A 26,057-nucleotide genomic window follows, 5' to 3' on the forward strand; every position below is an offset into this window, starting at 1 on the left:
TGTAATTTTTGATGGACGCTCTAGAATAACATTGGATCTGTCAGAATTAATTAAATATACGTGAATGGTCCAATAGTCAGATGAAAACCATGATCCTTGTGGTACTGATTTAAAACAAACAACAAACAAATCTACAATAACGGAGGCTCTCATAGATCATCTAAAACGAAAAAACCTCCATTATTTACAAGCTTCATGACTCATCATTCAAGTGTTCCTGCAGTTCCACCTACATTAAAATTTCCAGAAAAGCTTTTCAACTCCTGGCCTGAATCCTCCCTCTTTCTCTAATCATTTTCCTTCTCCTGCTCACTGCCCTAAACTATACTCCCTTGAGACATTTATACTTATGATTATCACCAAGACATGTCCTTTTCTGTACTGAAAGTTTCAGCCAAGGGGAAGTCAGTCAGCTTCACAAACACAGAATTAAAGTATTGCCGAAACTCAGTGAGGTTTTTTGTTCTTTTTAAAATCCATTTGGGTCACAGTAATGGATTAGATACCTTGAACAGCCTTGCGTCAGAGTAGTATACAGGTCTGTTTTAATTTAGCCACCAGTGTGTCTAGGTCAAATTTTTTTTTTTTTTTAATTTTTAATTCACAGCTTCTGTTCCCAACCAAACTTGGGACTGCTTGCCTGCGTGCAGTAAAGCCAATCTATTGACACCAGGTTGTGGTGAAGGAAAGTGCAGCATTTATTGTAGGGCGCCAAGCTAGGAGTCCAGGGCAGCTAGTGTGCAAGATACTGGAACTCCTGGATGGGTTTTAGGAAAGCATCCTTAAAGGCCAAGTGAAGGAGGTGGGTTGTAGGGCCTCATGCACAATTCTCTGATTGGTTAGTGGTGAGGTAACAGGGTGGTGCCACAGGGGTTAACATTATCAATCTGGAAGCTCCAGGAGGCCTGGGGACTATGTGCTCATGGTCATCAAATAGTTAACATCTTCCATTTGGTGGGGGTTTTAGTATCTGTAAAATAACTTAGGAAATGTGCATCAGATATTGTTATCTAGGTACTTCAGAGAGGAGCTTAGCAGAGGATATGCAGGAGGGATCTGTCCAGGGAAAGCCCCATAGGGTCCTGCTTGGTTACACTTGTGCTTAAAATAGGCTTTAAAGATAGTTCTTCCATTATTAATAAATTCCACCAATGCCACATAAAAGAATTTCCCTTGCAGTATAGAGCCTGGAGCCTGGGTCCCTTTCCCAACTGCTCATCCCAGATCATCTCCATGGGGAATTTAAAGTACAAAAAGCTTCTTCATTAAACTTTGAGGAACTCTTTGAATACAACCTACATATATACTAGGAAGCCAAGTAAGCTACATTACAGAAAACAATACCATCACTTATCTTGGTCCATGCAGCTCATGAGTTAGACACTTAAGAATTCTAGTCTGTACTGTTCCCAGTCACTAGCTCCATCCTATTAAAATTATTCAGATTTCTCATTTCTCTATATTTGTAGTTATCACAGTGATAAGTTTGATCAACTAAATATAGCATATACTATGTGCCTGGCACTGATCCAAGGACTCTATACATATTTTCTCAGCATAACTCTTATAGCAGAAACATGAACTGTGATTGAAATATAATATAGAATCAGTTCTGAACTCAGGACATAAACCCTCAAAGTTTCTTAATAAAATAAAGAAAAAAGAGATGAACAAGGGCAAGGAGGAGAAAAGGAGGAAAAGGAGAAAAAGAAGAAAGGATATTTGCCAGAAGGTTAATAAAGAAATGAGATCATGTTAAATATGTGAGTTATGCACTTAAAGTTACTGTTGTACTCTCAGTGGTTACTGAAATTTCTCCTTTGCTTATGCTTGATGATATCTGTGTAGATGACTGAACCAGACCTCAAGCATTTTCCCACTGGTGATGGAACTATCAAAACCAATGCTACTAATAGTTTGAATTACATTGCTCCCCATTTTTGAATGTCTTAGACTATATCTTGAGTCCCTACTATATATAATGAACATATTACGAATATACTTTACAACAGTTTATGAGACATGGTTGTTGCTCTTTGCAATGTATCCTTGAAGTTCCTCTTCCCAAAGTTCTTTTCTGTTGCTTGCCTCTGGGTTTGCCATCTGAGTTGTTCTGACCAAGGTGATGGTACCATCATTACACAAACAAAAGGCTTAAATGTGCTTGTAGGATGGACTTCCTTATGTGCCATGAGAAGAATGTTTTAGACACAGGAGCAGATCACCACCCACTGCCAGCCTGAAGCAGAAAGTCCTCTGCTGAACCAATATTTATTAGCAGAAAATAAATGTTCATTATTTTTTGCTACCAAGATTTCTGAGGCTATTTGTTATGCAGCATTAGTAGACTGGTGACTAATACAGACAGTAGACCTGGCTCCTCTCTGAGCTTATTTTAGACCTCCTTGTAACTCTCAGCATTCCAGGCATTCTGACCTCCTCTCATGTCTTCAACACACTAAATTTATTCTTACTTCATGATCCTTAGGCAGGCTGTTCTCTCTGCCTGGACTTTTTCCCATGGATTACTTTGTAGTTCCTTTTCATCTTCCAGGTTTCAGGGTATTACCTACTCAGTGAGGCATTCTCAAACCACCATGTCTAAATACAGACCCCATCCCTCATCTCTGTAAGCCTCTATCACATATGTTTTTTACATTATTCATAGTGTTTATCACAATTCATAATTATTTGTTTGTTTTCTTACTCATTGTCTTTATGGCTAGTTCCCTGAGAGCAGGGAGTATATCAGTATTTTTCTCCAGTTAAACTATAGTAGACCCCCAGAGTGCCTATTTAATGAGTAACTATACAAATGAATTAACCCCCATTTACCATACCCAAAGCCACCCCAAAACTGCATGAACACCGCACACAGGTAACAAACTCACAGATAATAAGATGTATCCTCTTTGGATAGAGACCTTTTTTTTCTTTCTTTCCTAGTTTGAACACTCTAACATTTTATTTTTTTGAAAGTATAACATCTGAAATAAGCATCTCTGATATGCTGATGATTCCAAACTGGAGCTCTGAAGGGTGGTCAGCTTTATTTTTTCCTTTTTTTCCCACCACAGTCTGTCTGGAAACTCTCATTTTAGTGTTTTTTAGGTCACTGATTAATAAAATAAAGATTTAATAGTAGGAATATATTCATGTTCATCAAACTCTGATTACAAGTGGTACATTTAGACACCAATTTTGGTTTTTTTTTTCAGATTGACACTTCATTCTATGGTTTTCTGATGTAACTAGATAGCATGTATCATCCTACGATTTGTTTTTTCCAAACTATTTGGCTTTAATAGTATATTCAGAAAGTGTAGGAAAAGGCTGTTACTTTTTTCCTTTACACTTTCATTCCATTTTCCATTCAGCCAATATAAAAGTATTTTCTAAATTATTTACTAGATATGAGCATGAATTCTTACAAAGTATATAGATGTATAAATACATATAATGTCTACAGTTATTTTATAGGATGACAAAGAATTCTTCATAAAGATCAGCCAGTTTCTCTGTAGTTATCATCTGCTCACCTCTAGTCAAAGCACTGAGTATGCTTTTCTATATGGCATTTCTTTTTTCAGGAATTAGTTTCCTCTCTGAATTAGCTTGTTTCTATAAGAAAGAAAAGTTAATAAGCTCCAAGATTCAAATTATAAGATGACACAAGCTACACAGTAAGTGTGCATTAGTTATTCTATAATTTATATTCAAAATTGGAGGGTAATTTGCAAACACCTCATAATAAATCCTGAGCTAAAAGAAATGTTTGTCAAATTTTTCTCTCACTTTGTTTTCTGTGGTATGCAGATGTCCAGTTTGAAATTTGTCACATTTTCATACTTCCTCCTATACTGCTCTCCTTCTTTGATTTCTTTTCAAAAAGTAGAACAAAAAGCAAGCAAATTAAAATTCATATCTATGAAATGAATTTTGCAAAGACATTATTTTCTCTCTTTTTTTTACTTTTCCCATAGTTCTGCTTCCCAATTAATACGTCAAATAAGTTTAGTCTATCTTGAAATAACTAAACATTATGAACATTATTTATAAGCATCAACCTATCTCTTAAGATTTAGTATCACCATTCCTGTTACTATCTGACATTCTTTTCAGAATCACAAATCATCAAATTCCAAACCAAACCAAAAATTACCCTTCAAACAACTCTTTATTCTAGTTTCGTTTCTGTCTGAGGTATACCAATATATTCGGAACCATAATTTAAATTTTTAGAGTCACCAAAACTCTACATCCCATCATTCACTGAGTCCTTCAGATTCTCTTCACCATACGTGTTGCTGTTATTCTGGTCCATTAACTCTTTACTGGACCAGTGCAATAGCTCATTCCATCTCCAGATCCTGAAATATATTCTATACCTGCCGCATAATTCACTTTTAAAAGACCAATTCTGCTCATATCCTTTGCCTGTTCAAAAACTTCTAAGAACACCTTATTTTGCATAAGTCAGGTACAAATTTGAAGTCAGGTACCAATTCATTTTAGCACCAGAGGCATTCCATTGCTAGACTCCTAAACTATTTTGCATTTTCCAACGATCCCTGTTCATGAAATCTTCCCTTGTCCCTCCACCATAGCTCAAGTGTGTGCTATAGGTTTAAATATTTTCTTCTGTCTTAAATATTTTTCTCTCATTTTTTTCCCTGGAGAGATTGTATCCATGCTTTCAGGATCATTCCTTTTATTTCTATGAAGTAATCACTGGTCACCTCTAGTCATTAACTCTCTAAGCCATAATATTTTGACCTTTTTCATGATACTTGCTAACACAAGTTAGATTTCAGATATAACTATGCCATAGCCAGTGGAGAGGGGAACATATCAAATGAGGTATATTGCAGATGGCCCTGAGCTAGATGAAAACTGAAAACTCCACGTTGTGTGTGTGTGTGTCTGTTAGTAAAACATACTCACATATACTGATTGAATTGTACACCTAGGATACTATTAATTAAAAAGGAAAATATCTTTACTTATTAGTATAGTGGACAGAAAAGGAAAAGGGCCAAATTTTCTGTCCTTCATACTCTCCCACCACTACTGGCAGAGCAAGATCATCATGGACCAGGCATCCTGCTTAGAATCAGTGAGACTGGCAATAATCATGCTGCTAGTGAGGTTTTTTAGACCATTCTGGATATCATTGGGTGTATCAGTGAGCTTTTTCTGCTTAACAAGCCACCTTAACACTCTGGGTCTTATTACAACAACCATTTATTTAGCTCAGGACTCTGTGGGATGGCAGTTTAGACTGGGCTCAGCTGGGTAGTTCTGGTCGATTCTGATAGACTGGTCTTAGGATCCAACAGTTTGGCTGGTCTAGCTAGGGAACCTCAGCTAGTGACTTCTGTCTTATCCGCGTCATCTCCCACTTTTCATCAGATTCAATCAGGTCCTCACACGGCAGCTGAGTAGGACGCCAAGGAAGCAAGCAGAAATGTGCACTGCCTCCTAAGGCCTAGACTCAGACAGGTTCATCATCACTTCTACCTCACTGTACTCACAGGAGGAGCTATAAACCACACTGCAAGGGGTGTGGGCTACCACTCGGGGTTCTCATGTTCAATTTTTTTTCAACTGCTGAGAGGCACCCTTCCACATTCACCTTCCCTGACTGGGCTCAGGGTTTTTACGGGGCTTCCCTGCTTCAGCCCTGGCAATCAGACGCTGAGCTGCCCTCCTGATGCATCTCCTCTAGGGTTTTTCTATCAGGAGCGTGGAGGAAATTACTTTTATTGGCTTGTTTACTCCTTAGACCCGTTCTGAGAGATGGGAATTTATTAATGAACCAACTGCTTTATCTTATTTAGGGGAAAAAAGTTTTAAAATAACAGTAAATAAAACATTTGATAAGAAGTCTAAAATTACCTTTACCTCATCTAATCAAACAATTAACAACGAACACATATGTAATATATATATACATATATATATGTATATATATATATATATACATATATATATATATGTATATATATTTTGTTTTCCCCCCAGATAAACAAACCTAGCAATCTATATTTTTAAGGAAATTCTCCATATTGATGGGTCTGAGAAGCCTTCACTTAAAAAAGCTGAGTAGTGAAAGAGGGTAGTACAGGCACAGGGTCCCTAAGGCTGGAAGTCTTTCCTGCATTCCAGAAGTGGGCATTTTGATGACATTCATTAAATGAGCGGGACGGGGAAGAAAAGAATCCAGGGGTACACTTAAATAATTGGAAGTCAAGAAGGGGAGGATTAGTTCTAGGTAGTATATCAAAGTGCACAGGCAAATGAAAAGTAGTACAGAAGAAGGTTCTAGTCTGGGGGGGCAGGGAAGAGGACATGTCCTGAGAAAATCAGGACAATTAAGGCCCCTATGCAAACAGTTTGGGTACAGGTGTTCCTAGAGAAACAGAAATATTCATGAAGTATTGTACTAACAACTGATCAGGATTAAGGAGAAAGAACATGGAAAAACAATCCTGAGATTTGAGACAAAACATAACACTAAATGGAAACCAGAGCTAATCAATTGAGTGCACAATATTGGTTCTGATTGGCAGAAATGCCTATACATACAGACCTTCAGTGGAAAAGATTGAAGTCAGGGAAAGTGTAGGAGTTATTTGTGTATATGTGCTATTTAAATAGTTAAAATTTTTTGCTTATTGAGCATGTTTTTGTAATTTTTGTTTCATTCACAAAGTATAAACACTTTTTTTGTCTGCCAGATGCCTAGTACATATCTAGTGAATATCAAAATTATTATTGTGCCAGAAATTATTATATGCAATCCAGATCCTGCTTCAAGAAAGAATTCACTGCCCAGCTGTGAGAAGTATGGTTAGATGAAAGCCTCCCACTGTCAGTCTGTCTCAGTTTTTGAGTCAAGTTCATGCTTCTCTAGAAAAGCCAGCCAACGACCGAGCAAGGCAGTGATGCAACGGCCTAGGCATTTCTGCCCAATGTGGACTCATCTAAAAGACAGTCTTTGTTTAGGAACTGTCTGTAGAGGATGTTTTGTTACTTCATGAATCACCATGTTACTCTTTGCTTCGGATCTGATCGATTATGGTATTTCACCAGTATGCTATGAAATGGAGTCTTTGTGGTAGCCAGGAGGCTCAGCTGGCATCTCCGTGGTATGGGAGAATGAAAGCAAAGGTAAGGGTTACGAGGGTACTTGAAAAACTGCAAATAAAAAATTTTATGGGGCTTCCCTGGTGGTGCAGTGGTTGAGAATCTGCCTGCTAATGCAGGGGACACGGGTTCGAGCCCTGGTCTGGGAAGATCCCACGTGCCACGGAGCGACTAGGCCCGTGAGCCACAATTACTGAGCCTACGCATCTGGAGCCTGTACTCCGCAAAAAGAGAGGCCATGACAGTGAGAGGCCCGCGCACCGCGATGAAGAGTGGCCCCCACTTGCCGCAACTAGAGAAAGCCCTCGCACAGAAACGAAGACCCAACACAGCCATAAATAAATAAATAAATAAATTTAAAATCATACAGTGGCTTCCCATTGTATTTAAAAAAAAAAATTTTATGAACCCTTGATTAACAGTAATAACAAGAAAAGTATAACTGTTGACACTTAAAGATAATCCACATCTTCATTCTTGTTCCCAAATCCCAACTTTACATCTAGATCATCTTTTCCTAGCATGTATTGAAACTTCTTCCCTTTCCTATTCTTTGTTTTTTCAGTATGTGAGCAGGCTACTATCCTGATAGAGTAAATGAAAGAAAACCCAAAAGGGAGATACTATGATGAGTGCTAAATAACTAAAAAGATACTACCACAAAGTATTGATATAATCCTGAATAAAGTAAACAGAGTGCGTGTGAATGTCATTTACAGTGATGATGGTAGTATGGTAGGTAGAAATCAAAGAGAAGAGATAGTGAAAATGGAGAAATGAAGGAAGCAAGTATTCAGACTAAGGTTTGAAATTCACAAGGATTGATAGGAATCAGGATTATATCTCTTTTTTGTTGTTCATAAAATTGAATTTTCACTAGAAATGATGCTGTGAGTACGTGTCATCTTTCAATTTGATAGACTCTGACACTTTTTAATCCTGTTCTCCTCCAATATCTATATGTATTTTGCACAGAGCAGGAATAAAATTCTGACTTTTATGATGTGATCTAATTAATATACATGACTGAAATACAATCTAGGAAATCTTAAACCACAGTGTTCCCAAATAACTAAGATTTTACTCATCCATGCTTTATATCTGGAAGGAATATTTATTCATGCATCCAACCATCCAACCAATCACATTTGCACATATTTGGCATTCGTTATTAATTTCCAGCATAGTTTAGGTTTTATATGCACAGGTGTTCTTCATGTAACTTCCAGGGAATCAGATATTTTCAGTGATGCATCTAAATTTTAATTTGCCTAAAATAACTGGCCATATCTGTGATTTTAATGTCAACATAGAAGTATTCTGGGATTTACTAAGCTTCTTGAAAAGCCAAAGCAATGTTGTACTGCATTTTGGGTATCTTCTAAGAAAATATAGAAATCTGAAAGTGTTTCTAATCCATGAAGATTTTATAACACTTGAGCTGAAATATATTGTAAGAAATCTCAGACCATCCTATAATGAAAATAGAAATTTTCAACACAGATATTACTTGAAAAGAGCAGGCGGAAGGTATTTCAACACACACAACTTCTTGATAAGATCCTAAGGTATTACCTATCTCTTTTGGAAATCATCATAAGTTAGGGGCCTCCTTTCAGTGCAAGGAGATGAATTAGAGAAACGGGACATGACTTCTGAAGTTTGGAACATCATGCCTTTAATGTGTTCCTGAATTCACAGAAATACTAAAATCTTAAGATAGTTCCCTGGATTACTGAAAATAGACATTTGAGCTAACACACAGTTTACTCATGTTCACACATAGTTAACATATATGTTGCCACATATAATGAAAAGAAAGCCAAGAAATGAGTAACTCTGGGAATTTTTATAGATAAAAATGTGTACCCCCAAAAGGCTAAACTTGCTATCAGATGCTTTGTGTTATGCTGCTTGCACACAGCTCTGATGGTCTGAGGTTGATTTTAGGCCAAGCAACTGCTATGTTTGTCCTTGAGGTGCTTTGATACCACTGTCAGAGACAAAACTAGGATTTCAAAGAATCATTGAACTGATTATCCATGTTTTTAGATCCATGATTGTATCCCCAAACCTAGGTGAAACACAGCAATTTTAATCTCAGTTAAATTGCATGTCATAAATATACCTTAATAATAATACAAAATGGAAAAAATAAGAGTAGATTTAAGATTCATTTACTATAGTTAGCACTTTTAAAAAAAGATTCTATTAATCACGTTATCTTTATTAATCATATTTACTTGAATGTGTAATTCAGAGTGATAGAGAAAGCAAGGGCCTTGTCCGTAATGGTCAACAGATTCTATTGGCTTAATGGCCTTGTCAATGATAAGGCTCTAAAGTCTAAAATTCTTCATTTTTTGTGTGGGGTTTGGAAATGTAGAGCACGTATCTTCTTAAATACTAAATATGGTTTGCCAGATATTTCTGTTGTTTCATTTATACAAAACTGAATGTTACCTTTTGTTGTTGTTGTAATCTCCAGGAGAAGGTGAATTGAATTTGGCACTTCCCTCTTGCCACTCAGCGAATGGGACACACCGGTAACTATGTCTCATCTTAGCCAAGATGGCTGTAATGGGTAACTGGCACATCAAAAATCTAGTTGCATGAAAGTGATCTTTGTAAGTAATAAATGACACACATTTAACTAGTACTTGTTACAATCTTCAGGTTGTCACCGGTCTCAGATGTACCCATCAAGAGGAGCATAGTGGCCCTGTTGTTTTTCATCCCTGTCATAATAATACCACTGAAATATGCAGGATACTTAGCAGTTTAGGTTAGGCCTTTTTATCAATGTCTCTTCAGTATATGACTTAATGCATGAATGCCTTTTAAAAATTCAACTAGTGAGAATTCAGTTAGTGAGGTTAAATAAAAATATCCCACATTTTAAGAATAGAAACTAAAGAAGTAAGGGGGTTATTTTATATATATATATGAAGAGAGAGAGGGAGAGTTTTTCTTCTAAGGCTCAATAAAGCTTTTGCTCACAGGTTAATTTAAGAAAACAATCTAGCTTGGTGTTCATGAAAAACACAGTCATCTGGTTTAAAATGACAATAGTTGAAGTAAAAATGAGGTAATTATGTTAATAGCCTATTGAAGATTTCAGTCAAAAAGGGAGGACACAATTTGGTCACCTTATTAATCATTCTTTTTTGGAGTTGTATGACTTGTAACCTGCTCTGTTGGGTTAACTCAATTAGAAGTGCTCGCAGGTATCATAAATCTCTTCATTTTAAGTGCATCATTAATTTTATGACAAAATTAACCCAACACCATTAGAGCAACAGGCAAATCTTGACAGCTATTTTTTCTTAGACTGTTCTAGTTGATATTTGATGGGGTCCACAAACAATTTTATCAGTTCAGTAAGTTTTTACCTTGAGCCTGCTACAGCTGATGGGATCCTAGGATCAGTGGTGACATCAGTTGTGCTACACACAACCTTTCCTTACCACACAGAACCATCCCTGATGTGTTCACTCTAATAGGGGAAGGTTACTTTCAACTTTCTGCTTGCAGCGTTCTGATAACCTTGCATATTTAATTGTAATTGAGAGTCAAGTGACTTCTACAGAGTATGCATTTTAATTAGCTATCAAATGAATAGCGAGGTTGTTTGTATAGATTTTCTTTCTTTGTACTAATTAATTGGAAGTCAAGGTTCAGGATCTTGTCTTGAAGAGTCCACTGAAGACGTTCATTTCAAATATATATATATACATCCACTTACAAGCATGGGATTCAGAGTTCATTTTGCATTCTAATATAGGCCAAAAAGAAGCATTTAAATGGATGTGCAGGTATCATGCTGCAAGTAATAATGACAGTAAGGTAAATATTAAAAAAGATTTGTGTTTTCTATTGCAGTCTTTAAGATAAATAAAAATGTGTTATTTTAAAAATCATTAAGCAGGCAGGAGAGAACTCTGTAGGCATAATTATATCTTAATTTGAACAGAAATTATAGTTTTAAAAAAGGGCAATTAATTCAAGATTTGAGGATTCCACAGAAAATAAATGGAATGTAGAATGGAGGCAGTATTCTGAATACCCCAAATACTTTTGTGTCCATTTAAAATGAAAACACTTAGGCAAAAACTACTTAAGTTCTAATTTTTGCCTTCTGCCTGGATTTATAGCACTATCAAAATAGTTGCATACAATAACATCAGCCTTGAAAATAATTTAAAAATTCATAAAACTATAAATAGTTTATTATTCTATGAAGTTTATATTTGCCATACCTATATTTACTAAACAGATAGTGATCCTTCCCATGCCACTGTGTGGTCTACAAAATGTGAGATGATCATCAAGTTTCCTGAAAGAGGGTGAACACAGTTCTGAGATCAACAGTGAATGTATAATGCTGTTCTTCTTGCATAAAAGAAAAAGTTTGAATCTTCTGATGGGGATTGAAAAAAATGCATCTACCAGATCAGTAGCTGTACACCAAGTGTCATAACCTATGTTAACATATTCCTATAAAAATATCACATCTGGCAAAAGATCGCAATTCGGGCTGCAACTTAGTTAAGTTTATAGTAGTCCATTGTCACCTGCCAAATAGATTTATTCATTTATTTATTTTTGACTAATGGTTTAAGATAGGAACCAGCACCACCATATCCTTTAGATCTTTAATTGGGGCACCAATCTCTGAAATTCTTCCAGGAATGTATTCTTGCTTCTGATTTACTATTTTGACTTGAAGATAGGGCAGTTTCAGGAGCTTCCACACTTAACCCTTATCATAATCACTGTTCCTCCACAAATCAGAGTGAACATGTCGGAGTTTGGCCAGGTGCTCAGAAAATGCATCCCGACTGTGTATTGATGGGCCAGGCAATAGCTACTGGGTGGATACTTGGATGCACTAGATCCACTATAAGATAAACCTGGATCAGAACTTTACTTATCACTTGGCCTCCACAGGCTCCCACTAAACGAGGGGCATGATGAGTGTTATGGTATCCTCTTATCAGTTTGGATACTATATCCAAAAACATTCAAAAGTTCTGAGTATTTCCTTTTTCCAATGTGAGGTTAAGTCTGGCAATTGGCACAGCACCCTTGGGGACAGATTGAAGGAATATTTTTTCTTCCTCAGGGGCATTTGGTTTCACTTTAAATTATTGGATTCTGGGTCTGTGAACCGACTTAGGTTTTGAAACCACATCAGGAGTCATGAATTTTTATCCATTGCTGTAGAGGATGTAAATCTTCTATGTGCCACCTCTAAATTTCTTTGGCTGTAAGGTCAAGTCACACCCTAGTTGGCTGCGCATCTATCTTGCTACCAGAAAAATCTATGGCCTATCAGTCATTGCCACAGACCCAAGGCACCCTGGTTGCCACTTCACCCTTGCTGTCCATAGCAGTAAATATTTCTACCTTCCGTCTATTGGCTAAATGCTGCCACTTAAAGCATGACATTCTGAAATCCTATTATCTCTATTGACACTGCAGAGCCCAGTTCCAGAAAACATCTCCTATTATCAAACCCAGCCTACCAAAGTTTTTAATTTGCCCTCTACCAGGGAATCTTTTATTACCTTTGTGAAGAGAGTATCCTCTTGGACTTTACACAAAACATGGTTGACCCATACACTAGGTCCTAATATGCAGTAGGTCTGGCCTAACATTCCCACCTACCTCCTTGAGCCTTCTGACCCCAAATACTGTTAAGGCAGTTCCAGCATCTCTGCCTCATTTATTGAGGACTGTCATATTTCCCATGGTTTAGGGATCCATCACAGCACAAAATAACTAGCTCCAGATGTTCTTACCATGATGTTAAACAAATTATCCTCTTGTATTCTTTCCTACTGGTCCAGTGTCTTCATGATCCACTTTTGAATGTGTTCCCTTTCATAATAACCAGGTCTTCTACTTTTTCCTGGAGCAGGAACTGTTTCCCTGCTTGAGCTGGTTGAACCTGGTTATTGATATGAAGGCAGTGAAATGGGAACAAACTGTGGGGAGAACAAGGACGACCTTGCAAGGCATCTGTTTTAGGTGAGATCTTTACAGAGCCTCCAGACAAAGGCAGCCTGTTTTCCTTTAGCAGATGGGCAGGTGTTCCTTCTGTCAGTCTGGATGATTCAGAGAAACTTGGAGGTTTGACATTTTCACATTTGTCCACGCAAATATCCCCTACCAAAGTTTGCTTTCTATAAGATCACTGACCTTAAGCTGTGAGACAAGTCAAGTCTACACCAGGGTACCTCCTTTGTAGCTCTGCTCCAGGTAAAATGAAGTCCAGGTCTAATTTTCAGTATAGTCTGCGTGAAGCTGTAGGAGATAGGGGTCCCTTCAACTGCCTCCAATTCGGCCTTCTGACCTATAACAGTGTGCCTTGCGGTGACTGTTGGCTAACCTGATTCTATTTTTTTTTAAGACTTAAATAAATTATCCAACAATATAATCCTTATAATTACTTTTGTCCCTGTATTGTCCAAGGACCACGGCTACCATGTAAGCCAATGCTACATCTTCTACCTGTAACTCATCCTGGTTAGCACTAGTGAGACTCTTAGAAATTGTGATGTCACTGCATGTCAGGGTAATCATCCCCCCATTTATCCCCAACAATGGGGTCCTTATTATATCTGTTTGTTTTAGAATTCCTTCCTGATGCTTTACTTTGAAAGGCCACTTTTTATTTCCCAAAATGGAGCTTGAGACATGGGCCTTATGCAAGCAGTTTGTATTGGGCAGTGATTTCGAGAATAGGTACAGGAAACTGGGAATAGTAGACAATCCATACAAGCAGGTGTTATCAAATGGATCACTAATAAGGGAATCTTGGGTTTTCTCCTCAGAGACCTTTGAAAAAGACAGGAAGAATGAAGCATGGAATTAGCTAAGAGATGGAATTGGGACATTTTTTTATTGGTTAATGGTTGCTCCATGTTGTATTAACACCTTCACATCTCCAGGTTGCACATGCTGAGTGACAGGTAGGTTCCTGTAGATGTTCTCGTCCTCCCCATGGTCTGCCCTCATATCATTTGTCTTCAGGCAAATAATCAAGGTCAATTAGGTGTGTATCTTGAGTAAGACATTTTTGAGACCTGGTCAATAGGAGGGGGAGAACATTCAATAGTAGATCATGAAGATGTTGGACCAGCAAGGAAGAATATAAGAGAATTTAATATTTAGCAGGGCATCTAGAGCTAGTTATTTTGTACTGGCTCAGAGGTGCCCCAGGGCAGAAGCAAGAATGTGTCACAGGTCAAATAATGGCACCATAAAGATGCCTGTGCCCTAATCCCTGGAATCCATGAATATGTTAGCTTACATGGCAAAAAGGACTTTGTAGATATAATTAAGGTTATGGACCTTAAAATAAGGAAATTATCCTGTATAATCCACATTGGTCCAACCTAATCACATAAGCCCTTAAACGCAAAGAGCTTTCTCTGGCTGGAAGCAGAAGGGATCAGTAGAAGTGTAACTCAGGGAGACTACAAGCATGAGGGAGCTATGAAACATGGTTCTGGGATGTAGGGGCCCACATACTAGGACCATAGAGATACCTGTAGGAGCCAAGGATGGACCCCAGCTGACAGCCAGCAAGGTAACTAGAACCTCAGTTCTACAACTTCAAGGAACTGGATTCTGCCATAAGCCTGAATGAGCTTGGGAGCACATCCTCCCTAGAGCCTGTGATAAGAGCTCTGGTCGTCAACACCTTGATGCCAGCCTTGTGAAACCTGGAGCACGGAATCTACTCAAGCCAACCTGCACTTCTGACCTACAGAACTGTGAGATGATATATGTATTGTTTTAAGAGGCTAAACCTGTGGTAATTTGTTATGGCAGCAAAAAAAAGCTAATCCAGAGAGAGACTAAGCACAGCTGAGGCCAAGTTCTCTGTTGCGCTCCTGCAAAGCTAAGTGCAGCAGACAGGTTAGAAAGAGGTGAAAAGTGACACTGTGCAGTGGGAAGTAAGAGGTGTCTAATGCACCTTTAAAGGACAACATCTGGAGGAAAGATACAGAGCTACTAATCTCTGTGGATGAGTTCTAAGGACTGAAGACATGGTTGTGGATAGGAGAGAGGAAGCGATATTCCCAGATATTGCACCCACATTGTTTATTAACAGTTAAAGAGGAAACTAGCAGTTTTAAAAGGCATCTGACAAGGAGCCTTTGATTCAGTTATTTGTAATTTTCTCTAAAACACTTAGGAAAATCCAAAAATATTGATAAATCAGTATGATATGTGTGAGAGTTTTTAGGTGAAATGGAGCTAAGTAAAAAACAAACCAAAACCATTGGTAATCTACCAATAATTTCCCTGATGAAACTGAGTCTCTGTATAATTTAAAAAATGTGTTTCCCCCATATTCAGCATCAAGATGCAAAGGCCTGGGATCTGTACTAGAAAATGAAGTGGATAGCCATCCTTCTACCAAACAGTCAGTGCTTCTTGAGGTGGGCAGAGCACTTCCCCAATCCAAGCCTCTACATTCTTTCAAAATGTGATGCTGCCAGAAAATTGTCCAGACCTCTAGGACTGTTTTTAAGTAAGAGAAGGGGTGCTGGAGCACTAAAGAAGCCTGGTGCTTTCCTAGTGAATTCATGGACCAGGTATTTGGAGGTGCAGCTGGGTGTGGATTACAGGAAGAATCCCCATAATACAGCATACAGGAGCACTGACATTTTCTGCACTTTCTTATTTTATTAAGTAAAGATATATTGATATGAGAATGAGATTAATTAGACTGATTCTTAGAAAAGACCCACTAGGATACACGATGGAGAAATGGACCAGAAGTTATAGACCTAAGAAATATATTTAAGAGGCATAAAATTGATGGAAAGAGTGGACAATAAATATTGTATACCCTATTTGCTGGGAAGCACTGGAAGTAGAGTGTTTTCTCTGTAATTAAACATTAGTGAATGGCGGGACTTCCCTGGTGGCACAGTGGTTAAGAATCTGCTTGCTAATGTAGGGGACATGGGTTTGATCCCTGGTCTGGGAAGATCCCACATGCCGCAGAGCCACTAAGCCTGTGAGCTGCAACTACTGAGCCCACATGCCACAACTACTGAAGCCTGAGCACCCTAGAGCCCATGCGCCGCAACTACTGAAGCCTGCACGCTCTAGGGCTTGCGTGCCTCAACTACTGAGCCCATGTGCTGCAACTACTGAAGCCTGCGTGCTGCAACTACTGAAGCCTGCGTGTCTAGAGCCCATGCTCTGCAACAAGAGAAGCCACCACAATGAGAAGCCCGCCCACTGCAACAAAGAGTAGCCCCCGTTCGCCACAGCTAGAGAGAGCCTGCATGCAGCAACAAAGACCCAATGCAGCCTAAAAAATAAAAAAAAATTAGTGAATGGCAAAGAAAATGTAAAAAGCACTTGGATTATGCTTTTAAAAATTCCATAGGACAAGGATGTGAAAACATTATTCTCTAGACTTACAGATTGTCACAAAACAAAAACTTTTGAAAATAAGTTTGTATTGTGAGTAGGAAACAGGAAACAGATACTATGATACCTCAGCAGAAAACCATGAGAAGAAAATACACTAAACAGAAAAATTAAAAACTAAGTTAAAAAGGAAGTTGAGCAAGATAAGGAAGGACCCATCCCCGAGGCACTTGCATGCATGCACACACACAGACTCACACATGAATACGTGAAAAATAAATTGAATCTGCAGGGGAAAAAAGTAAATCAGGAATCCAGGCCAGAAACTTGAAAATCTCTTCAAGAATAAAGGGGAAAAAAAGGAGAAAAAATATTAAGATGATTTTTCTCTAGTAAAGAAAAAATAAAGATTTAATCTAAGAACTGTAGGTGATTCTGTGTATTGAAAGAAAACACTTTGGACAGAAGTGATAAAGACCTCTTGAAGAAAACTAATCTCAGCTAAAAATAAATTGTAGTAGATAGACAAAATTAATAAAAATTTATGTGTATATTTGACAATATATTTTAACTATAATTAGTTTTTGCTTTGTTTTCTTAAAGTCTGGGGAGAAATGTTACAAAGAAAGAAAAACCTGTTTGGTCTCACACTTATCCTTAACAGCACTGAACACCAGAAAGCAGTGAGGCAGGTTCAACCTAACTTTGGAGGAAAAGAAAAAACTCCAAAAATATACATCCAGTTGAGCTGACATTCGTATTTGAACGCCTTAGAGAAATGTCTGTACATAAGCAAAAATTCAGCAAATATACCACTGATAAAGGTTTTTCATATGTATGCTTCATGAAAGATACTAATAAGACATCAGTCAAAATAAAGAAATTAAGGATGGAAGAATCATACAGTAATGGAATGATGAATTTTAAAAAGAAATCTCAAATGTAAAAATAGTTGAAAATATTCCAAATAATTGATAAAGAAAAGACAAAACATATAAAAAATAATACTTCAGTTAAAATATTTTCTTAATGGGACTTACCTGGTGGTCCAGTGGTAAAGAATCCACCTTCCAATGCAGGGGACACAGGTTTGATCTCTGGTCGGGGAGCTAACATCCCACATGCCACAGGGCAACTAAGCCCGCACGCCACAAGTACTGAGCTTGTGTGCCTCAATGAGAGAGCCCACGTGCCACAAACTACAAAGCCCACGTGCTCTGTAACCTGCACGCCACAACTAGAGAGAGAAAACCCACACACTACAACGAGAGAGAGAAAACCCAAACGCCACAACCAGAGAGAAGCCAGCGCACCACAACTAGAGAGAAGCCCACACACTGCAACAAAAGATCCTGCAACTAAGACCTGATGCAGCCAAAAAATAAATAAATAAAATAAATAATAAAAAAATACAAAAATAAAAAATAAATAAGTTTAAAAATATTGTTCTAAAAATATTTTCTTAATAAAGCAACAAACTGTGTCAACAAAGACTGTGAGGGTGAGCTAGGTTAGAGGAATCTAAGGATGTTAAATTCCTCAATTTAGAGAGAGAGAAAAAAAGACTTATTTTTAAATTCTATATTTAATTATTTAGAGTTGGAAGTATTTACCAGTAGAACAAATTATAAAATATAATTTTCAAAAGAGAAAAATAAAACCAAGCAATATAGAGTTTCCATAGATTAAGCAAGAAATTGAATAAAAAGAAGTAACTAAATAAAAGCACAAGAAAGACATAAAACCAAATATTTTAATGTTATAATGTTATATTTTTAAAGCAGGATAGAAAAATTAAATTTAAGCATGATTCTAAAACAAATGAATAAAATTCTCTGAAACCATAATTGGTTCTCTCTAGTTTTTAAACTTCCTATTAATTTTTCTTCTTTATATTTATTTTCTGTTTCCTAAAATGACTATTTTTTACAATATAAATAAGCAATACAGCTTATGACAAAATAGTGAAAGAAGAATATTGGCTTCCTGTAAGATCACTTTGGATAGAAGAAAATAAGAAGCAAATAGGGAGAGATATGATTTTATATTAAAGAATAAGAATCTAGGAACTTGTTACCAATATGGGTAAGTGTAGTGATTTCTGAAATTATAAGCCAGAGAAGCTAAACGTGATTAAAATTTAGGTAAAATAGGAGAAAAATGCCATCTTCACAATTAATGGGACCTCAAAGTCAGTGTGTGAGAATATGTGAGTGTATGTGTATGTACATGTGTGTTTGTATGTTGTCATTATTGTTATGTGTTTATACAGATTTCCACAAACATACTATTGACACTTGTAGACTGCAAGAATGGAGGTTGCTCCATTTGAAATCTCATTGTCTGGTTATTTTCTACCTAACTTTTGACATTATTCATTGAGAAATATTGTATCAAATCGATCAAGCCATACTAAAGTTAGACTCTGTGTATTGTTTTTTTAAGTATCTCCATCAACAGCCTTATTTCAATCTTCTAAATTTTATTCTAAACTATATTTCACAGTTTATTCTGTGTGTAGAAAAATAGTTTCTCACTTATAAATTTGTATATTACTGACTTGAATAAGCTGCATATGGCTTTCACTATTGACATTATATTTTGAAAGGCTAGAACAGTTATATTACTGGTTCTCCAAACCACTACAGCATAAAAAAGCTGGAAATCAACTTCTATCAGGAGACACATAATTTATGTATTAACACTGCAAAATAAACTACAGCTAAAAAATTATCTTGCAGTGAATAAATGACTAAAGTATCAGAATTGCATTGCCTAGGTTCACTGATCTCTTACAAACACTGTGCTAAAGGGGCAGACTATCCATCAAAGAGAATGAACACCTTCTAAGCATAGAATTTATCAAATAGGCCATCTTTAGTAACAATTTTTCTTTGATTTTTGATCACTTTGGGTACAAAAAATGATGGGATTCACTAGAAACTATTTTTCAGAATAAATTGCAGCCACTTAAGTGTAATATCTACAAGAGAAAAATTAAACCAGAGAAGTCATTTCATTTATTTTTCTTTTTTTAGACTAGATACATGCATCTCATGGCATGAAGTATATGTCCCTGGGCCTTTTGATATTAGATAACATCAAAAACTAAATGTTTTTCTGAATAAAACTGGTTCTGAATATTTTTAATTAACTTTATCTTTACTGGACAAGTTAATTTTCTGGATATATTAAGTTAGCAATAGATTTGGTAGTAGAGTTGAAAAATAAACCATTTTTTTGCTCTTTCTATTGTTGTTTTTCTCATATTCAAAACACATGGAAAAATAATTTTTGTGCTATGTTACCCAGTAGTCATCTTCAAAAGAAGTGCTTGAGTCCCTCCTTTTCTTACAAGTTACAATTCAAGGGAAACTATTTGAACAATGACTTTAATCTACATTAAATTTAAATAAATCTTTTAATATTGAGAGAGCCATTGTTAAACAAACTGACGATAACTGGAATGGGGCATAAGGTGAAGAAAGTGGTCAGCTGTATTTTGCTCAACGCTGCAGAATTTTAATTATCGTATATTTTAATCTTTTAAGTAAAAGTACATGAAAAAGTTGAATCTATAAATAGTAGTAGTATTCATAGACAGGAATAAGATTTTGTATCTGTTCGAAGATATGGAGATGGGAGAGGATAAAGAAAAGTTAACAATCTTTTTTTATATTTCTTTCATCACATGTATCAATTTTCCCTGTTAGGGATTTGGAAATTGTGGGCATTTTACATATTATAGTTCATTTATAATAGCCATAAAATGCATTGAGTGTTGAACTTCTTCGAGTCATCATAAAAATGGAAAGAAACATTCCTAGATGAAAAGTGCAAGCTTAAATCTCAACCTCGAGATACAACAAAATAAGCACATAATCAACCACTAAACAAAATAACACATAATCATTAACGATATCAAAAAGGCCACAAATAAAACATTTGTATAAATGAAAATAGCCCAATTTATACAAAACGGTACAAGTTTCTAAATGAAATTTTTCCCTTAGTAATGACTTTTTAAAACTACATAGGCACTTTACTAATACCAAGTTTCTATAACTCATGCATCATCAACATTAAAGAATTAAACTCAAAACTTAGGACTGCCATGATTTTGGTGATGAGGAGCCTTTTTTTTGACTCAGCTGATCCAGCTGAAAGTCATTTAATAGCAGGAAACAGAACACAGCCCTAGATCAGCAGTTCTTAGCAAGAGCAATATTGTTCCCCAGAAGGCATGTGGCAATGTCTGTAGATATTCTGGTTGTTGTAACTTTGGGTGGTGCTAGTAGTGACTAATAGATAGGAGGCAGAGATCCTGCTAAGTGTCCTACTCTAAAAAGGACAACAAAGAATTACCTGGCTCAAATGTCAAAAGGCTGAAAATCTCTGCTTTGGATGGAAGGACATTTGGGTAAGAAGAAGAGTTTACCAGGAAGCATTCATTTTTTAGACAATGTGTCCCATCAAAACTTGAAGGAATATTTCAGGAAGTATTTTGGAAAGGCATCTATAAAGAATGGTCACTGTGGAGAATTATACACCTGACTTTCTGGCATTTATATGAGTTTTTGCAAAAGAAAATTGAAATAGAAACAGCTAGAGCCATAGAAATAAAGTTTGAGGAGTTGACAAAAAATATCTTTGTTCTGTAAACACTGAATGCAAAGTAACTGCAACTAGAAATACTACGGACTCTGATGTGGACTTGAATGAACCAGCATAGAATGGTGAAACATACTATGAAATAAGGACCATGAGAATGTAGGTCCTTAGGATGAGCTGCATCCTGAGCTCTCTTGACTATAGCTTTCAGTGTACTAGAGAGAAAACAGGTCATTGATGCCAGACCCTGAGTGTTAGTTGGTGGGTTGTATATCATATATATTTTGGTAGATACTTATACTAATGTTAGTTGCATTGAGGTCATTCCAATCTGTGGGTTCTTCTCTTTCAAATGATAATGTCAGCTACGGTCATAAAGCTCTGATATACAAAGACCCTTTCAGATAATACAACTCAATGATAGCTCCAGTCAATCAGACCCTCCTGCATTTGCATCTCTAGTCAAATACTCCAAGTAGGTACACTAATAACTATTCCATTTACAAAATAATGTCTACACAGCATCTAATAGATTCTGAGTTTTCCTTAAAGTACATTTTTTGAGAATGGGAAAGAGCAGGAAGAACTTTGGCTTATTTCAACACAATTGTCATACTACTGTGTATATAACCTGTCTTTCTTTCTATTGCAACATGGCATCCATGATGAGCAATGTATGGCAGGGAAAAGGAAAAAGTAAGGGATGTGCTTCTACTTCGAAGAGAGAAAATGCCTTCTTATTGTGATTTGAAAAATGATGCAATGAAATCAGTCCTACCCCAAGGAGTATGTCCTAAGGATACAACAAAAATTATGTCTCATGTTTACTAAAATAACTTCCTAAGAATGTTAAACTCCATAAAGAAAATAATTTTCTTTTCAAAAACTACCCAACACAAGCACTTAAATATGTAGAATTTCATTTAAATAAGCCAGTCAACAGTTTTTTATAAAGTATTTTAACACTTCATTGTAGAAACATAGGCAAAATGACTATTATAACCAAAATGAAAAATACTGTTCAATTTAAAAAATGTACTTAAACAAGAACCTGGAAAAGTTTATGATATGCATAACATTGTTTCAAGCAAAATTGCACTAGTATTACATAAATCAATCATTTATAAAGGCCTCAATATGGCAAAGTTTAGAAATAGGTAGTATGCATGCACATAGTACAACAAAAAGTCTCTTTATAAAACAGCAGTGTTTTTTTTTTTTTTAATGCTTATACAAAGGGATAAAGAGCAACCACAAACATATTTCATCTGTTAATACATTATGACAGCTAAAAGTCAGTCATGTCTATCAGAGGAACAAAAAGCCCTCCATACCTTGTGAATAAATCTTTTGTGCCTTTAAAGATATTTGTATAAAAATGCTATACTTTTTTATACAACTTAAATAAATCGTCTGTGTGTTTCAACTGAAATCTGAAAACAGACAAGTAAATGGGGTCCATGTGTTTTGTATAACCAGAAGAAATCAGAGTACCAGAGTAACTGGTCAGCATGTATACTCTCCACCTTTGATTATGGGCAGATAATTGTTTTTCCATAACTTGGAAAGTCCCTTAAGAATATATTTTGGATAGGGCAAATAATAGGTTAGTCATATTGTATATTGAAAATATTTACCGATTACTCTATACCATAATGGCTGCCTTGCCTCTTCCTTTTGATCTCGCAGAGAATGCATTCACATAATTGAAATTGTGTCATCAATTTGTGTGCTTATATAGTATTTTTTAGTGTTCTGTGTGTTAAGGGGTTGGGTTAATCTTCCACAAAACGCGCGTGACTGGGAAGAAATTCCTAAGACATAAGTGCCCAATGCCCTGTTGTGCTCTAGGCTGGCTATTTACCTCAGGACTGAGGGAAAACAAAATGTCTTCTCCCATAGCAAGTGTGTTCTTTCCACTTTTGATTATAATTTTGCTATGTTCTACTACCTAAATATAACTATTGTTTATAGGGTGTGTACTTTTAGTATATCACAATAGAGTCCACTAAATTTTGGAAAATGTAGTCATATGTATTCATGCAAATTATTACTTTTATAAATTTTTAAAGGATTTTTGTCAAAATTCTCACTTGGCAACCTAAGACTAATTTCAAAGCTGGTTATGCTGAACTTGTGAGGGCTATATATTTTCAGCAGTTTGAATCAGTCTTAATGGGCACAAAGAAGAGAGTTGACCATTCAATCATTTTTCCATCAATTTAAACAGAAAATTAAATGATATTGTATTACAGCTTTCAGACCGTATAATGAAAAAGTGCAGAGATTATCTTTGTTGATTAAGTAGAACCAAAAAAAAGTTCATATAAAATAGATTGCTCATATTCACACTACAAAGGAATATGTTGTTTTTAATTTTAACAAATTCAAAGGTGTGTCTTATCAGCAGCATTGGTGTAAATTGTACTGTAGTGCAGTTCTTTTTCATAAAAATACCATACAAATGGTCAATCAGTAGTCATCAGCAAAAAATAAAACCCAGAAAACTCAGAAAACAATTGACCAGAAAAAAGATAAAGGAAGAGGTAATGCTGATCCCAAAACAAGTATAATACTGTTGGAACATACAAAAGTAATCCTTACATTTTATACATTTATACAGTATATAAAAGGTACCGCTCATTATGCCACTGTCTCTCTTATCCCAATTTCTATTTTCTTTGGAAGCAGTTCTTTCCTTTCATCAACACTTCCTAAGGAGTTTCGACAGTTTTGCCCATCCATATACAATTTCGCATATATTGGATTGGAGTAATTTGTTGGCTGAAGGAGAAAAATAAATATAGTTTTATTACCTGTTTTGACCACATGAATTTGTTATTTTCTATGATGTCTATCTTTTACTGTTAACAACATTTATATGCATTTCATTTAACTTACTAAATAGTAATTATATAAATGTAATTTAAATTCTGTTTACAGGCTTTCTTCGACTTTAGCATCGTTTTAGATAAAAACATAATTGTATGTTTTTCAGTTAACTTGTGAACCTAAGGGGAGCTTTGACATAATATTGAAAGCCTGAAGAAATCTTCATGAAGGCTATATTCACTGCGACTTTATTTAAAAGTACAGAACATTAAACCAGATTGTCTTATTTCCAGTCCATGCTTTCTCCCCTTAATGTTACTGCAGTGGCAGGAAAGATGTGCTGCCATCTTTTTGCTTGGTCATCTAACTGCTTGGTGCTTATAATTTTTCAATATGAAATTAAAAAAAAAAAAAACCAAAGAAAAATGAAAGTAAACTACATTAGTTGTGTAAACTTTAAAAAATAAAGACAGTATTTTTGCTTCAAACAATCTCTATGTACTTATTATTGGAAATATTTTTGGATTCTTCTAAAGAATTGTGAAGGACACAGTCATTCTAAGTTTCATAGATACTTGCATCACTTTGAGGTAGCATTGAGATATGCAGAAATGATCTCTTTCATTTGAAAAACATATACAATGTTTATTATTTTAATAGTTACAACTTAACCTGAGATTGTTACCTAGTTGGTTTTTTAAAATTTTATCTTTCCAAAATAGAACGTTAAATCTTAGTCATAACAAAGAAATATTATATTTTTTGAGCCATGCAAATGAGACAAACATGATAAAAAAATGAGAATGAAAAACAGTTGATGGGAGAGAGGTACAAGGGTGAGATCAATCCTAAGAATCTTGATACCTGTCTTTAATCTCTCTTCTTTCCAATATGAACCATATAACTTTAGACAAAGCACCTTTCTCTAGAAACTAGTTACTTAAAAAGTTTTCAAGAATGGTTTCATACACCATTTCTAATTTCTCCATATAATGCCACATTTTGTATTATATTTTTATTTAAAAGGATATCAAATTTGTATATAGTAAACAAAGCGTCTTAATAGAAAATAAACCAAGCCAAACATAAATTTAAACTATTCAGCTTAAATTTCTGGCTAGAGATTTCTGTTCTAACAATAGCAAATGCTCATGTTTACTGTTAAGGAGCTTTAAAATTTTCAAATTTAGAAGAAGAGATATTTCTACTGAATAACTTGCCGAAAATAACGTTTCATATATAATCTTGCATATGCAGGACACTTAAGCCCCCAATTTTAATGCTGTTTTGAAATCTTTTGTTAATTAAAAAATCATTAAGGATAAGCCCCTATCTAAGTCGAGTAATCATCTTTGATTGTGAGGAGTTCTGTGATGGAATGGATATGGAATCATGAATTTTCTCTCACCCCAGCAGTTAGTGGTCCTTTCAAATCAGAGTTTAGGTAGCTGGGCAGCGCTGTGTGTGGAAGCTTGAAAGCACTGGTCCCTCCCCCTATATACCTGGGCTGTGTGTAAACAGAGAATTTTAGTTTCTGATCTAATATCATGGAACTGTTTTCACTGACATAAACTCATGTTAAGTCATAAAAATAAGATATATTCTTCAGCCCTGGGGCATCAACAATGTGTTCATGGTAGTTTCAATAATTTATGAAATAACTATTAATATTAGATCTGTGATTCACAGTAGACATTTCTCTTAGTTTAGCTTACTTATAGACATACCATTCACCTAGAAACCTCCATTATTTATTTAACTTCATTCTCTCCCCCCAAAAAGCGTATTGTTGCTATCGGTCCTATGAAAAATGCATCAGCCTCCCTCACTTAAGGTTTGTCACTTTGAAAAGTTCTGATAGGAGCCCATTCTGTAAACTCAAATATTTATCTTACTGGTTCTAATTAAAGGTTCATGACCTCTATATTTTTAGAATATACAAATCAAATTTAAAATTCGATATATCAAAACAAATTATCTGTTTTTTGTTAAATCTGACTCTCTAGTTTAAAGCAAATTAATTAGTAATCAGATTGGCTCACTAAACTCTGTGCAAGAGCAAT

The 26,057-nt window shown here is 35.8% G+C and overlaps 1 protein-coding gene across 1 annotated transcript in view; it reads right to left on the reverse strand.

Annotated features, from left to right (window-relative positions):
* Positions 1-23,805: 23,805 nt before the first annotated feature.
* The window catches only part of LRP1B (LDL receptor related protein 1B), a 1,532,882-nt gene continuing 1,530,630 nt past the window's right edge, over positions 23,806-26,057 (reverse strand). The window contains exons 89-90 of the mRNA XM_059927092.1: positions 25,403-25,501; positions 23,806-23,946 (exon numbers count right to left, since the gene is read on the reverse strand). Coding sequence (XP_059783075.1) covers positions 23,806-23,946; positions 25,403-25,501 — 240 coding nt within the window. The remainder of the gene's footprint in view (positions 23,947-25,402; positions 25,502-26,057) is intronic.

This window comes from Balaenoptera ricei, chromosome 7 (assembly GCF_028023285.1).
Source record: "Balaenoptera ricei isolate mBalRic1 chromosome 7, mBalRic1.hap2, whole genome shotgun sequence".
NCBI lineage: Eukaryota > Metazoa > Chordata > Mammalia > Artiodactyla > Balaenopteridae > Balaenoptera > Balaenoptera ricei.